The sequence below is a fragment of the Microtus pennsylvanicus genome, chromosome 18, assembly GCF_037038515.1.
Source record: "Microtus pennsylvanicus isolate mMicPen1 chromosome 18, mMicPen1.hap1, whole genome shotgun sequence".
Lineage (NCBI taxonomy): Eukaryota > Metazoa > Chordata > Mammalia > Rodentia > Cricetidae > Microtus > Microtus pennsylvanicus.
Genome location: NC_134596.1, coordinates 3,462,516 through 3,476,556, shown reverse-complemented (window position 1 = coordinate 3,476,556; position 14,041 = coordinate 3,462,516). Strand labels below are relative to the sequence as shown.

Below are 14,041 nucleotides of genomic sequence, written 5' to 3'. Positions count from 1 at the left end.
AAAGTGTTTTTTAAAAAAAATAATAAATACATATGGGCAGTGGTGTCGCACGCCTTTAATCGCAGTACTGGGCAGGCGGATCTCTGTGAGTTCGAAGCCAGTCTGGTCTACAGAGCGAGTTCCAGGGCAGCCAGGTCCATACTGAGAAACCCTGTTTCGAAACACCAAGGAAAAAAAGAGAGAGAGAGAGACAGACAGACAGACAAGCAAACAAACAACCAAAAAAACAAAACAAAACCAACAATGAGTGTTTTGCCTTCAAAAATCACACCTGTCTTGGGGAAAAAAAACGGCAAAAAGTGGTGGTGCATTTAGAAGAAAGCAGCAGGAGGATCACTGATTTCGAGGCCAGTCTCTGTCTCTCAAAAAAAAAAAAAATTGAGCCGGGCGGTGGTGGCGCACGCCTTTAATCCCAGCACTCGGCAGGCGGATCTCTGGGAGTTCGAGACCAGCCTGGTCTACAAGAGCTAGTTCCAGGACAGGAACCAAAACCACAGAGAAACCCTGTCTCGAAAAATCAAAAAAAAAAAGAAAAGAAAAGAAAGGAAAGTCACGGGGTTGGGGACACGTGGGAACCTGGCCCGCGGGCTCAGCACTCGGTCTGCCCGGAAGGCTGCCGTGACGTCACGAGGCCCGGAAAGTCCGCGAGAAGTCCGGTGTTGTTTTCCAGTTCCCACCTTTCCCAGGGACTTCCTAAGCCCCGCCTCCCGGTGACGTCAGCGCAGCGCCAGCGTCAGGCTATAAAGGCGCGGTTGACAGTTTCGTCCCAGATTGAGCTTGTTTCTCAACTGGTGAAGATTGCTTGCATGCGATATTCCGCGCCTCTCCGCGTCCCTTTGCCGGGATACTCCTTGCGGCCGCCTGTGAGACTTCGCATCCCCGAACCGCACGCCTGAGGGCGACATGACCGCGCTGGCCTTGCGAGACCTACCGACCCGCGACCGCTTCTGGCAGCCCGAACCGACGCTCCTGCCCCCGGGGTGACGCACAGCCCTCCGGTGCGTGGGGTCTGGGGGAGGGAGCTGGGAAAATCCCAGACGCTTTGAGAAGAGAGCCAGGCATGGAGGGTTGAAGTTAGGCTCTGCGATTAAAGGGGAGGGGCCCGGCCGCTAGAGCCGAGGTGCTTGGGTAGAGCCGGCTAAAGGGAAGCAGGAGGGGGCAGGAGCAGCTTTGGGGGGCGTGAATTATAGCATCTATAATTATATAATACATAATGTAAACATATATGCTGAGGGGAAAGGGGTCCTTAGAAGCCAGGCTCCCAGGTCTGAGGACGGGGAATCTTTGACGGGGGCTGAAGAAAGGGTTTAAGGAGGGTGAGCTCTTGATCTACACATGTAGAACCGAGTGCCATCTGTCGGGTACTGAGAAGCAGGTGGCAGAGGTGCGAGTGAGCAGTGCTGTTAGGAATTTGAGGCATGGATTCTCGTGTTGATACTGTGACTATTTATATTACCATGACTCAGGGCTGTGGTATGATGCTGTTTCCAGAATGGCTTCTAAACAACTCCCCCTTTTACAGACCAGACATATGGCCCCAAGACCCAAGTATACCCTGCCCTGGAGAGATGTCCAATCCTTCTACCTCCTGTCTCCACTGATGGGCTTCCTCAGCCGGGCTTGGAGCCACCTGAGGGGTCCGGAAGGTCCAGAGCCCTGGCTGACAGAAACAGTAACAGGAGCAGATCAGATAGCCGCCAAGGCTCTGGTAACACCTCCCCTGGTCCCTGGGAACCTCCCTCAGGGGGACGCTGAGGACCGTGGAGCTCCTAGGGAGAGTCCAGCAGCAGCCCAGGGGCCTTCCTTTGATGTTCAAGCCCACAATTCCCCTCCTGAAGCATGGGGACTTTCAAATGATGGATACAGTGAGAAGCAAGGACAGGATGGCCCTCGAGAGCAGCAGAGGGAACACACAGCTGGCCTGCCTATGCCCCTGTCCCCTAGCCTGCAAGGTGCTGATAAGAGCCTCGGGGAGGTGGTGGCTGGAGAAGAGGGAGGGACTGAGCTGGCTTATCCCACAGCACACGGGGAGGGTGGTCCAGCCGAGGACGAGGAAGAGGATGGAGAAGCCTCTGCTGCTTACAGAGACCCAGGACACAAGCCCAGCCCTTCTGTGCATTGCCCAGGGGTGGCAGGACATCGAGCCACGGAGGAAAAAGGAACAGAAAAGAAAGCTGACCCCCCCAGCTCTCCTTTAGGCTCTCACCCCAGAGCCTGGGAGTACTGCTCTAGAGAGGGGCCTACGCAGGAGAGAGAAGGCGACCGAGAGCCACACGGGGCAGAGCAGGATCAGCCTGGTCAAAAGGCAGCAGCTGAGGAAGAGGGGAAAGCTGAAGCTGCCTGTAGTGGGAATGCCTTCCTGAAGGCCTGGGTATGTCGGCCTGGAGAGGACACGGAGGATGAGGACGACGAGGATTGGGGATCAGCTGGGGAAGAGGAAGAAGGCCAGGCCTTGTCTTCCCCTACCTCTCCTTCACAGGCCTTCCTGAAGGCCTGGGTGTGTAGACCTGGAGAGGACACTGAGGATGAGGACGACGGTGACTGGGGATCAGATGGGGAAGACAGTGTAGCTCAGACCTGTGCAGCCCCCCATACAAGTGCCTTCCTGAAGGCCTGGGTCTACTGTCCAGGAGAGGACACAGAAGATGAGTGTGAGAATGTCCCAGATGACTCAGCTCCCTGCCTTCAGGCCCAGCGGTGTCTGCCTGGAGAGAAGACAGCGGGATGTGTGCAAGCAGAGCCCTCTCTTCAGGTGGCCTTCTATTTACCTGGAGAGAAGCCAGCAGCACCTTGGGCTGCCCCTAAGCTGCCCCCTCGACTGCAAAGGAGGCTCAGACTATTGAAAACCCCCACCCAGGATCAGGACTCTGCAGCTCCCCTGCGGACCAGAAAGGTGAGTGCCGGGGCCTGGATTCTAACTCAGAGATTATACAAAGGGTTTAGATTCCCAAGGAGGGGGGCCGGACCTGAAAATCCCTAAGGAGGCGTGCTGGAGGCGGGGACTCCAGGGACCTTTTGTTGCAAGTTCTTACATGGGAAGGCTGTGTTCACCCTGTTGCAATCTCCTGAAAGAGCAGGGGAGTGGTAGTGGTGCTAATGGAGTGAGTCAGGGACAGTCAGGAGGTGACTATTCAAACACCAAGTGTTTTTGTGTGACTAACGTTGTCTTGCCTCTGCCCGTCTGTCCAGGTGCACTTCTCTGAGAAAGTCACAGTTCATCTCCTTGCTGTCTGGGCAGGACCAGCCCAGGCTGCCCGCCGTGGTCCCTGGGAGCAGCTCGCACGAGATCGGAGCCGCTTTGCTCGCCGCATTGCCCAGGCAGAGAAGGAGCTGGGTCCTTACCTCACCCCTGCCTTCCGGGCCAGAGCACGGGCTCGCCTTGGAAACGCACCTCTTACTCTGGTCTCCACACCTTTTCCACAGCCTGGACATTGTGCCTCCTTAGGCCACGCCCTTGAGCCGAGCTTTGGCCACACCCTCTCCCCTTCCCAGTGAAGCCCCTTCACCCAGCCTGACTTATAAACCCGTATAGTTTTCTGTTATTTATTTTTTTAAAATGAAATAAAGCCTTTTGATTTATACTGATCAAGTCTTAATTATGTATTGATAATATCCTGCTGGTGGATCTTCAAGGGAGGCTAAAAATGAGTTTTGTGTCCAAACTGAAGTTTAAACCAGCCTGATATACACAGTGATGGTCTCAAAACACTGAGTTCTGTGTCCAGGCTGGGGTCAAGTGCAGCAACTGATCCCAGCATTTAGAAGTTGTGGCAGGAGTTCCAGGCAGGCATAACCTATCGAGCGAGGCAGCCTTAAAAAACAAAGGGAGGGTGGTAGATAAAAGGTACGACGTGTGCAGAGCCGGGCACCAAGGTGCATGCTTGTCATCCAGTACTCCGGAGGTGGAAGGGGAGGATCGGGTGTTCAAGGCTAGCCTCAGCTACATTGTCGGGGACCAGAATGAGTATCAGAAAACTAAAAAAGAACGAGCCGTGGTGGCACTTGGGAGGCAGAGGCAGGTGGATCTTCAAGCCCAACCTGAGTTCAAGAGACAGGGCGGTGGCAGCACACGCCTTTAATCCCAGCACTCGGGAGGCAGAGACAGGCGGTTGTCCGTGAGTTTGAGGCCAGCCTGGTCTACAAGAGCTAGTTCCAGGTCAGGCACCAATAACTACAGAGAAACTCTGTTTCGAAAATCCAAAAAAAAAAAAAAAAAAAAAAGAAAAGAAAAGAAAAGAAAGACCCCGTCTCGACCCCCCCCCCCAAAAAAAACTGCTGTGAAGCTATCTCCAAACGCACACGACAGAGCTGGTGAGGGATGGTATTTTATTCAGTTACTCACACGCCAGTTTCCCATCGAAACTAGATAAGCAGATGGCGAAGGCTTGGAGAGGGCAAAGAGGATATCGGAAATCCATAGTGAATATGTTTGGGGCCACGCGGCCGAACTGGAGCACCAGGCAGTCCGCTGATGAGCAAACCAGGAAATAGGACTTAAACTCGCAACCTGACCAACCTAGGATACTCAGGGAGCCCCATAGACTACATGTCCCAGTAGACCTTGCGAAAGTGAGGCTCCCGCCCTGAACGCCCTCTTCCTGCCCCCAAAGCCAGTGTCTTGGGATTGCTAAAAGCTCACGTTCATCGGGGTGCACAATCTGGAAGTTCTTGACCGAAGCCCGAGTGACGCGACCGTGAAAATTGAGCACGTAGGCGCCGCTCTCCTCGCTCCAAGATGGGGCTTTGTTCTTCAGTTGGAGCAGCCCGTGTCTAGCACCCTTTTGTAGGCGACTCAATATCGAATCCTGATCCTTGGGGATGATACAACAGGGCATCGTTTTTTAGCCTACCCGCCTATCCGTTGGTCCAGATACACACATTTATTTATCTATTTATTTGAGACATAGTGTGTCTAGATTTACCTTTTGTTTTTCTTTGTTTTTAGAGACAGGGTTTCCCTGTTGTAGCCCTGGCTACACAGAGCTCTGTAGACCAGGCTGAGACTGTAATCTTTTTCTTAGAAGATGAGTTTGAGAAAGCACTAAACATAGAGTAACAATCACTGTGGTGGTTATTATTACTCTCACCGTGGCCTCCTGGGGCAGACCCAATGTCTTAGGCATGAAATTCACTTTTTCTTTCTTCTTCTCCCCCCCCCTTTTTTTCTAGACAGGGTTTTTCTGGAGCTTTGGAGCCTGTCCTGGAACTAGCTCTTATAGACTAAGCTGGCCTCAAACTCACAGGGATCCCCCTGCCTCTGCCTCCTGAGTGGTGGGATTAAAGGTGTGCGCCACCACCTGGCTTGTAATTGGTATTTTATATTTTCATTTTGTAGCTGGTCCTTGAGTTCATCATCTAATTTGTTTATTGGTATGAATGGAAACAGCATTTTATCAGGATTGCGGTGACTTCTCGATGGTCAAGTTCAAAACACTGTTGTTAGTTACTTGATTCTTATTTGTAAACTTTCAAGAATGCATGAGTGTGCAGATCAGACAGAATGAGAGATCTCCTACCTGAGCTTTGGAATTCTTACTGCCTTTCCCATGGTGATTTCCATATCTTCAATACTATGTGTATTGCTCCAGAGATAAATTTTATATACACACTTATGCAAAAATTATTTACAACTTATGAACAGACACTCACAATCACACACAGGTCATTATGTGTGCTCTATTGTGCAAACGTTGTTATACATGGTTTCAAAGTGGCCAAGCCTAAACTGTGGCGATGGTGCACACTTTTTTTTTTTGTTTTGTTTTTTTTGTTTTGTTTTTCGAGACAGGGTTTCTCTGTGGCTTTGGAGCCTGTCCTGGAACTAGCTCTTGTAGACCAGGCTGGTCTTGAACTCCCAGAGATCCGCCTGCCTCTGCCTCCCGAGTGCTGGGATTAAAGGCGTGTGCCACCACCGCCCGGCTTGATGGTGCACACTTTTATCCCAGCACTTGGGAGGCAGAGACAATGGGTCACTGAATTTGAGGCCAGCCTGGTCTACAGAGTGAGTTCCAGGACAGCCAGGGCTACAACAGAGAAGCCCTGTCTCAAAAAAAAAATTATTTTTTGATTAAATGTAATATATATGTGTCTGCATATGTGGATTATGTGTGTGTGAATGCAGTTGTCTTCAAAGGCCAGAAGAGGGCGTTAGGTCCCCTGGAGCTAGAGTAGTCGCGAGCCACCTTACAAGGGAACCAACCAGAAATTTATTGTTTTTTGAGACAATTTCTCTATGTATCCCTGACTCCTGGAACTTTCTCTGTAGACCAGGCTGGCCTCAAACTCACAGAGATCCACTTGCCTCTTGGCCTCCTGAGTGCTAGGATTAATTTTTTTTTTTTAAGACAAGGTCTTACTAAGTAGCCCTGGCTGTTCTGGAAGTAGATCTTTAGACGGGGCTAGCCACAGACTCACGAGCTCTGCCTTTGCTCTTCCTCTAGGAGGGCAGCACATGTGTGTTCACAACTGAGCCATCTCGCCAGTCCCAGCCCCAGCACTTTCGAGTCTCTAGTCTTCACTGCCCGTCTCATCTCTTAGTGCTGTGGTTTCCGCCCTCAACACTCACACTTTGTGGCTGAACTCTCATCCTCTGCTTCTGGCTGTCCATTCCTGGAAGGATCACGGTCATTTTGCGAGGCCCCCGGAATCCCAAGACATTGGTTTCCTGGGAGGATTAATTAGATTATATTCCAGCTGGCCTCGCTCCTTATGGTGTCTCACTTATTGGCACCCCTCATTTCTGCCCCTCCAGTATACTTACATAACACACAACTCCCAGCTCCTCTCTGATCCGGGTGTTGTCTGGGATCCAGTAGTTCCGCTCAGGATTCACCCCGTTATCAAAGATGGTATATTTCGTGCCCAAGACATTGGATCTGCCCCAGGAGGGCAGTGGACAGAGCAATAACAACCGTGACAGTGATTGTTATTCTGTGTTAAGTGTTTCTCAAACCCATCCTCTAAGGAAAATAAAAAAAATCACAGTCCCAGCCCTCTGATTCCTTGGTGTCATTCTAACACCCTACATCGACTATTGAGAACCCTCTTCCATCTAGGAAGCAAGAACTCACACACGCTAGACCTCTTTCCCCACAGGAGCTGAGGGGTCCCAGCCCTCTGCCTATCAAAAACCTAAACATATTAAATGCCAGCCTGTATTCATGATACCCAAAGCTTTCAAGGTTTTTCTTTTCCAGCTATGGAACTACAATCTGCAGAACTACAAAACCCATCAGACTTTGGTGCAGGTCCAGTTTAGTCCATTGTGGCCTGCTGGGAAATGTAGTCCATTTGCCTGTCTTTCTTGTGACTTCTTGCTACCTGTTGCCTCACCCACATGCCAGGAGCACCACACACCAAAAAGGCTTCACCTACCTAACTTTACCTATGAAGTTGTTCCCGTTGCGAGACATGTCTTTGGGGTCCAGGGAGATGAGATAATTTGAGGTTTTACTTCTTTTCCTTCTCCGCCCTGCCAGAAGGAAATGCTGCAGACCAGAGAAAACACTTCAGGACTGATCTTTGACACCTGCTAGAGCCAGGATCCTGAACACAGCTCTAAACTCAAATGACTCTCTCAGGAGAAGAGTGGTCCGATGGAGAGGGCCGTGGCTTAGCTAGAGAACGGAACTGCTTCGAAGGCCTAGCTTATACCAGGATGGGTGGCATTTGGGAGGCCAAAGGGACCCACTCATCTCAAGGGGAAGGGAGGTGAGGTAGATGTGAACTAACTCTGGAATGGATAAGGCTTGGTTATAGAGTAGGGAGGACCTAAAGAAACATGCTCTAAAAAGTTTGGCAGACTGAGGTGGGCAGGGCTTGGAGCTGTCAAGTCCTAACTATGAGACACAGGACTGAGTCCCAAATAAATAAATAAATAAATAAATAAATAAATAAATAAATAAATAAATAAATAAATAAATAAATAAATAAATAGTTGCTGAAAGGGGCTCATGTTGTTGGCCTGGCTGGTCTGGAATTCATGATTTCGAAAGGGCTGCCTTCCTCTGTTTACCAACTGTGGGGGATTAAAGGATCCACCACCACACCTGGCTCTGTTTTTAGTTTTTTCAGTGTCTCATTAGGTCAGGAGGCTGGCCTTGAACTCAGCTGTCCTTACTCCCTTGAACCTCCCCGCCGCCATTCCCAAGGATTATTGGGATTAGAGTTTTACGCCACCACATCTGGCTCCCGAAATTTTTAACCTTGTCCAAAAAAGGGAGGGACATAACCCTCGAAGTTGGGGCTTGTTTCCCTTATCTGTCCCCTCCAGTGTGAAGCCTCCCGCCGCCGGGGCTGAAGCGTACGGCCACTCCGTCGTCCGCCTCCAGGTAGAGGTAGTAGGAGGGGAATATGCTCTTGTCCATGCCATGCTTGTTGCGGACGATGCGGCACTGCAGCATGTGCTCTCGGGGTGCGGGTAACAGCACATAGGCCTCCATGTCCTCCCCGAGCCGAGGGCCTGGCGTGCGGGGCAGGGAACAGGGTATATTCCAAGAATTGTGGCTGCTGGTGTCGCCATTGCCTTGCAAGACATTGGGAGCCACTGGGGCGTTGTTTGTCCCCGTAGACTCTGAAGCCACTTTCTTCTCCAGGTCTTCATCCTAGCTCCAGTGCAAATCAAAAGCGGAGGGGCAGTCAGGCTCGACCACGCAGACTGATTGGCTGTTCCAGCTAGGGGTGACCCTTGAAGACCCCCGGCTTCCTGTTAGTCAAGCATGGCCATAACCCACCCAACCTCGCTGGCACGTCTGTCCATTGGTCCAACTCACAATTTCATCAGCTCCACAGACCTATTGGATAATCTGCGTGAGGTCCTTCTCTAGGACACATAAATCCAGAGTACCTGCCAGAACATGCCAGCGAGGTCGCCGGGCACTGCTGCGTAGCAGCTGCCCTGCCTAGAATCCCCCAGTGAGGGGCTCAGGTGTCACTCAGTGGTAAGAGCAGGCATGTAGTCATGTTGACTACAAAATGACCCTTTCAAATCATGCTTTGTAATCTCTATTAGTAGTCACGTAGTCACCTGTTCACCTGTTCATGGTATTCTTTTTAGGGGAGGGAGTCTTTTTTTTTTTTTTTGATCGAGACAGGGTTTCTCTTTTGCTTTGGACTTCTAACTGCAGGAAATGCAAACATGCAGCCCGAGCACAGACTTTCACCTTGTTGCTACCTCCTCTAGTCAACATACCCAGTAGACCGAACCGCAAGTTTTTAGTACCGCCTACCCTGACGTCGGAGGCTGGTGAGCTGCGGGTTTTTAGTACCGCCTACCCTGACGTCGGAGGCTGGAGGGCTTGCTTCTGTGTTCTTTTTCGCTGTGCTCTCTCCCACCATGCAGGATGCCGAGTCTCCATGAACCCTGTCAGAGTCCACTGCAGGGGCTGGGGCCGGGCTGGGTGCCTTGTGTTCCACTGACACATCCTTGGATTCCTCCTCCTCCTCTTCACTGATCCCTAGGGGGCAGAAGCAGTGGCAGGTCAGGACATTGGCTTCCGGGTTGGGGGTTGGGGGGTCAGCACTGTCAGCTAGAGCAAGAACTCAAGTGCTCAGCTGCCTTGCCTGTTTCTCCCCCTGACCACACTCTGAGTGCTTCATATGCACGTGGAATCTGCAAGGACTAAAACCAACCTCCTGATCTCCCCGAGGATGCACAGGGAGAGGCCAGGGTCATGTCTCACTGTGTGGTACTGGCTAGCCCGAAGCTAGATTTCTAGTGTGGTCTTGCTTTGAACAGAGATCCACCTGCCTTTGTCTCCAACATTGGAATTAAAGGCATGTGTCTGTCAAAATTCCTGGCCAAAAGTAAACGAACAAATAAGCTTTCATTAAAAAAAGAAAAAAGAAAAAAAAAACATAAGTAGAGGGACTGGAGAGATAGATTAACAGTCAAGGGCACATTTGGGTACATTCTGCTTTTTTTTTAATATTTATTTATTTTATGTGCATTGGTGTTTACCTGCATGTGTGTCTGTGTGAGGGTGTCAGATTCCCTGGAACTGGAGTTATAGACAGTTGTGAGCCACCATGTGGGTGCTGGGAATCGAACTGGAAGAGCAACCAGTGCTCTCATCTCTCCAGTCCCACATTCTCCTCTTGTAGAGAAACAGAGTTCAGTTTCCAGTGCTCAAGTCTGATGGTTCACAAATGCATCTAACTCCAGCTTCAGTGGGTCTGACACCCTCTTGTGGCCTCTGTAGGAACTGCACTCACATTCACAAACACAGATGCACATACACATAACCAAAAAGAATCAAAATAAATAATCTGAGCCCGGCATGGTGGTGCATTCCTTTATTCCCAGAATTTGGGAGGCAGAGGCAGGTGGATCTCTGAGTTTGAGACCAACCTGGTCTACAGAGGAAGTTCCAGGACAGTCAGATCTACAAAGAGAAACCCTGTCTTGAAAAACGAAAATAATAATAACAATTAATGATTTGGGTGTGGTGCAACATATCTTTAATCCCAGAACACAAGGAGGCAGAAGCCAGTGCATCTCTGTGAATTCAAGGCCAGTCAGGGACACACAGAGATTGACCCTCCAAAAATTAGTGCAGATAAATACTTCTGATGTGGTGATGTCTTATATCTGAATACACTATAACAGGGATTAGACAGATGAACTGGGAGACCCATGAGTTATGATATCTCACAGATAAGCTGTTAACCAAAGCAAGGAAGACAACTTGTCATGTGACCCAGGGACCACATTTCACTCCCCTGCCCCTGAAATTACCAGGTCCTGGGGAGGCTAGCCAGCCCCTGCGAGGGTTTGCCATATGTGTCTTGGGAGGTGGGGGAATGACAGGGATATCCTCCATGCTCACTTCCTCCACATCAGAATCCGAGCTGTCTGGGAGCCAGCACAGGTGGTGGAAAGCAGTACCAGTGCCCCGAGTGTACACTAGAGAAAACAGTTTCAGATTTTGGGTCCTTTGGTGCGAGAGGAGGAGGCTCCAGACCTGACCCCAATGTCAGGAGAGAAAGGGTGGAATCCCAAGCTTACCTGCTCCTCTGTGTGACAATAGGGGGGCCCTCTCGCCACTACCATCTCCACCATAGTTCATGGTGGCCAGGGCACTGTGGGCCCCAGAGGGCAGATGTGTCTGTGCTGTGTTCTTCTGGAGGAGAGGACTCCCAGCGCCTGGGGAAAAGTGCAAAGCAGCCCGTTTAAAAAGGGTCTCCTGAGGAAGGTAGGAGGACAGCCTCAAATCCTGCACTACATAGCTCACCTCCCAAAATCCCAAACAAAACTCAGGAAGGCACACGACTGGGTGCATGTTACCCTAGGTTTTGATCCTTAGTACCGCACGCACACACACACACACACACACACACACACTCACACACACAAAGTGAAATCCTGCTCTCCCAGCAGAACTTCTGTCTTTTGGGGAGTCCGGGTTCCCTCAGACTCTACTAGGTTCTGATAAAGCCAGTTCCTGAATTCTTTTGGGTCTGGCCCTCTGGCTCTAAACTCCAACTGGAAATTGTAATCTCAAGGGCCCAGTTTTATTGGAATGGCTTCTAAGAAACCCACAGCCCAAGCTATCTTCTGTCCCAGGATGGATGAGGTTCCACCCACCCCTGTTCCCTCATAAAACCTCACACTTAAGTTTGTCCCCAATCCTCTACCATAAACTCCCTATTCTGATGCAATTAGGCCCCACCAGTCCTGAAAGCTATAGGCCAGCCCCTCCAGCAGCCAGCACCATCCACCAAGTTCCCAGCCTAGGGCTCACTAGGCTCCCCCCTCCAGTGTTCAATAAGTCCCACTCTGGAGCACCCAGAAATCCCTTCCATCAGACCAAGTCCCCAGCCGCTGTCACTCTGGAAGCGATCGTCCCCACGCCTTGGTCGCCGGTGCCTCAGGGAAGCATCAGGATTGGCCTGAACCATGAGGGGTTCCTGGCGCTTCCTGCGCTGTTTCTTCTCAAATAGCTGCCGCTGTAGGAACAAGAAGGGTGTGTGGTGAGGACAGAAACCAGAGAGGTGGGCGGGGTGAGATTGGTCTGGCAGAGTCCAGGTACCCTTCCTCCTTCCTCCTTCCTCCGTTGAGGTCCCAGATACCCAGTCCCTCAGTCTCTCTAGTCCTTTCCGGTCAGATCAGATCTATCTCCAACTCCTCTTCCAAGAACTAGGAATCCAGCCCTCCAAAACTTTTTTCTTTATTAATTTATTTATTTTTATTTTGTTTGCATTGGTGTTTTGCCTGCATGCATGTCTTTGTGAGGGTATCAGATCCTGGAATTACAGACAGTTGTGAGATGCCATGTGAACTGAACCCAGCTCCCCTGGAAGAACGGTCAGTACTCTTAACTGCTGAGCCATCTCTCCAGCTCCCAAGAACTTCCACTCCTCACACATTTCCTCAGCCTGGGCTGCCATCCTGGCAGAGGCATGAGGATTGCAATATCCAGGCCTGCCTAGACACTTCGGGGAGACCCTGTTTCAAAATACAAAGGCAGGTAGAACGACTGGCGTCTGTGAAGTTCAGAAACAGAAGAGGATGAGAGCAAGAACGAGGTCAGCACAGGTGACAGAGGAGCGGACGGCTCCATGGGGAAAGGTGCTCGCTATTCCAGCAAGCCTGACTACCTGAGTTCTAGCCCCAGGATCTACACTGTCAAGAGAGAACCCGCTCCTGCAAGTTGTCTCCACAGGCGTGCCATGGCGTACGTGTGCTCTATCCCAGAATAGATTTAGTTTAAAGCAAAACAAAGCAAGTGCAGTGGCTCACAACTGTAATTCCAGGGCCAAGATGCAAGCTGGAGAGCAGCCTAGGCTAGGCAGCAAGGTCTTGTTTCAAAATAAAACCTAATTCCTACTTTCTCTTTTCCTAATTTGAGAACCTGATGTTCAGAAAAAACGAACATGGGATTGGGGTCTCTGAGCAACCTCAGGGAAGGTTGGGGAGATGAAGAGTGGGATTCCGGCCCATACCTGTTGTTCCAGCTTCTGCAGCCTTACACCCGAGAATTCATCCTCCAAGGTCCTGAGAGAAACACAGGCTGGGGATCACAGCCGGCAGGGCAGCTTTGTCTGTGCGAGAGCCCCTCCCCTTGGCCTATTTGGGTTCTGAGCGCCAGTGATGTCATAGTAGTTGCAGGACGGGAGCTTTCTAGGTCAGTTATGATGCCCCTTCTCCCAGCCCCTCCCCCTTTAGGACCCAAACAGAGACCCCCAGGCTCTAGCTATCTTGGGAGACTCAAGAGTCCAGGTCCCAAGCTCTTTTCATCTGGCAGACCTAAGCATCTAGGCCGGTATGCCTTTCAAAGGGAGGCTGGAGTCCAGGCCTCCGGCACCTTCTTACAGAGTTGATGGTGGTGATCGTGAAGTCGAAGCTTGAGCCCAGAGCTGTGCGTATCCCTGTAGTGCGCATCGACGTTCTCCTCCCCAACCCACTGCCCATTAGGCTTCCCCACTCACTCTTTCTTCCATGGTTCATTTTCCTGAGACGTTCTAGAGAATTAGGAAGGCATAATCAAGACCCAGATTCCATATCTCAATAGAGACCACCCTCCGATATCTGACATCTGCCTTCATTTTTCTTTTGAACCCTGACAACCCGAATCCCAGTTCCCACCTGAGACTAAGCTGCCTGTGTCGAGCTTTAAGCACTATTGGGAACACAAAAATCCACCTTTCTACCAAGTACGGAAGGCTTGTCCTGCTTCTAAGTATTGGGACTCGGGGCTTAGGGTCACAAGTCCCAAACCCTCAATCTTCACTTGTCTGGAATCCCAGGGGTGCCCTCCCCTCCCTAGCGCCAGCTTGAAGATCTCATGGTCTTGCTGAGATGCTAGAACTCTAAACACAGCTGGACACTCTCGGAAAAGGAGATTCCCACAGGGACTTGCCCTCTTCTTGGCCCCTCACGATCCATGTCCAACAGAGTAATGCCTCCAGGCCACTGAAGCAGACAGATCCCTTGTTCTGGGGGTTCTGAATTGGAACCACAAGCCAGCGTTCCTTAAAGGGACCCAAGAGTAACTACCTAGCAATATAATACACTTCTACATATAGAGCATTTAAGAAATTG

The 14,041-nt window shown here is 50.7% G+C and overlaps 2 protein-coding genes across 4 annotated transcripts; one reads left to right on the top strand and one right to left on the bottom strand.

Moving 5' to 3' along the window:
- Nucleotides 1-695: 695 nt before the first annotated feature.
- Nucleotides 696-3,585, top strand: Ppp1r15a (protein phosphatase 1 regulatory subunit 15A). Of its 2 annotated transcripts, XM_075952734.1 has the most exons (4): nucleotides 863-998; nucleotides 1,523-2,893; nucleotides 3,190-3,402; nucleotides 3,446-3,585. In XM_075952734.1, exons 2-4 carry the CDS (start codon nucleotides 1,532-1,534, stop codon nucleotides 3,530-3,532), a joined length of 1,662 nt encoding a protein of 553 aa, XP_075808849.1. In that variant the 5' UTR covers nucleotides 863-998; nucleotides 1,523-1,531; the 3' UTR covers nucleotides 3,533-3,585. The 2 variants fall into 2 exon arrangements, with proteins under 2 accessions (XP_075808848.1, XP_075808849.1); XM_075952733.1 differs by having other exon boundaries at nucleotides 696-998; nucleotides 3,190-3,585.
- A 725-nt stretch (nucleotides 3,586-4,310) lies between these two features.
- On the bottom strand, nucleotides 4,311-13,045 carry Tulp2 (TUB like protein 2). Of its 2 annotated transcripts, XM_075952453.1 has the most exons (11): nucleotides 12,943-13,045; nucleotides 11,808-11,946; nucleotides 11,006-11,143; nucleotides 10,736-10,903; nucleotides 9,274-9,455; nucleotides 8,307-8,603; nucleotides 7,375-7,487; nucleotides 6,761-6,875; nucleotides 6,566-6,664; nucleotides 4,640-4,811; nucleotides 4,311-4,468 (listed from the first exon to the last, which is right to left on the bottom strand). In XM_075952453.1, exons 2-11 carry the CDS (start codon nucleotides 11,896-11,898, stop codon nucleotides 4,335-4,337), a joined length of 1,509 nt encoding a protein of 502 aa, XP_075808568.1. In that variant the 5' UTR covers nucleotides 11,899-11,946; nucleotides 12,943-13,045; the 3' UTR covers nucleotides 4,311-4,334. The 2 variants fall into 2 exon arrangements, with proteins under 2 accessions (XP_075808568.1, XP_075808569.1); XM_075952454.1 differs by lacking the exon at nucleotides 12,943-13,045 and having other exon boundaries at nucleotides 4,323-4,468; nucleotides 11,808-12,039.
- Nucleotides 13,046-14,041: the final 996 nt, after the last annotated feature.

What these genes read in the sequence shown, in the direction of transcription:
- Ppp1r15a (XM_075952733.1), top strand. Translation starts at nt 1,532, where the DNA reads ATGGCCCCAAGACCCAAGTATACCCTGCCCTGGAGAGATGTCCAATCC. An exon ending in CTCCCCTGCGGACCAGAAAG is followed by an intron (nt 2,894 to 3,189) that starts GTGAGTGCCGGG and finishes CCGTCTGTCCAG; the next exon opens with GTGCACTTCTCTGAGAAAGT.
- Tulp2 (XM_075952453.1), bottom strand. Translation starts at nt 11,898, where the DNA reads ATGGTTCAGGCCAATCCTGATGCTTCCCTGAGGCACCGGCGACCAAGG. An exon ending in GCTAGCCTCCCCAGGACCTG is followed by an intron (nt 9,456 to 10,735) that starts GTAATTTCAGGG and finishes TCTGCCCCCTAG; the next exon opens with GGATCAGTGAAGAGGAGGAG. An exon ending in CTCCAGCCTCCGACGTCAGG is followed by an intron (nt 8,604 to 9,273) that starts GTAGGCGGTACT and finishes CACTGGAGCTAG; the next exon opens with GATGAAGACCTGGAGAAGAA.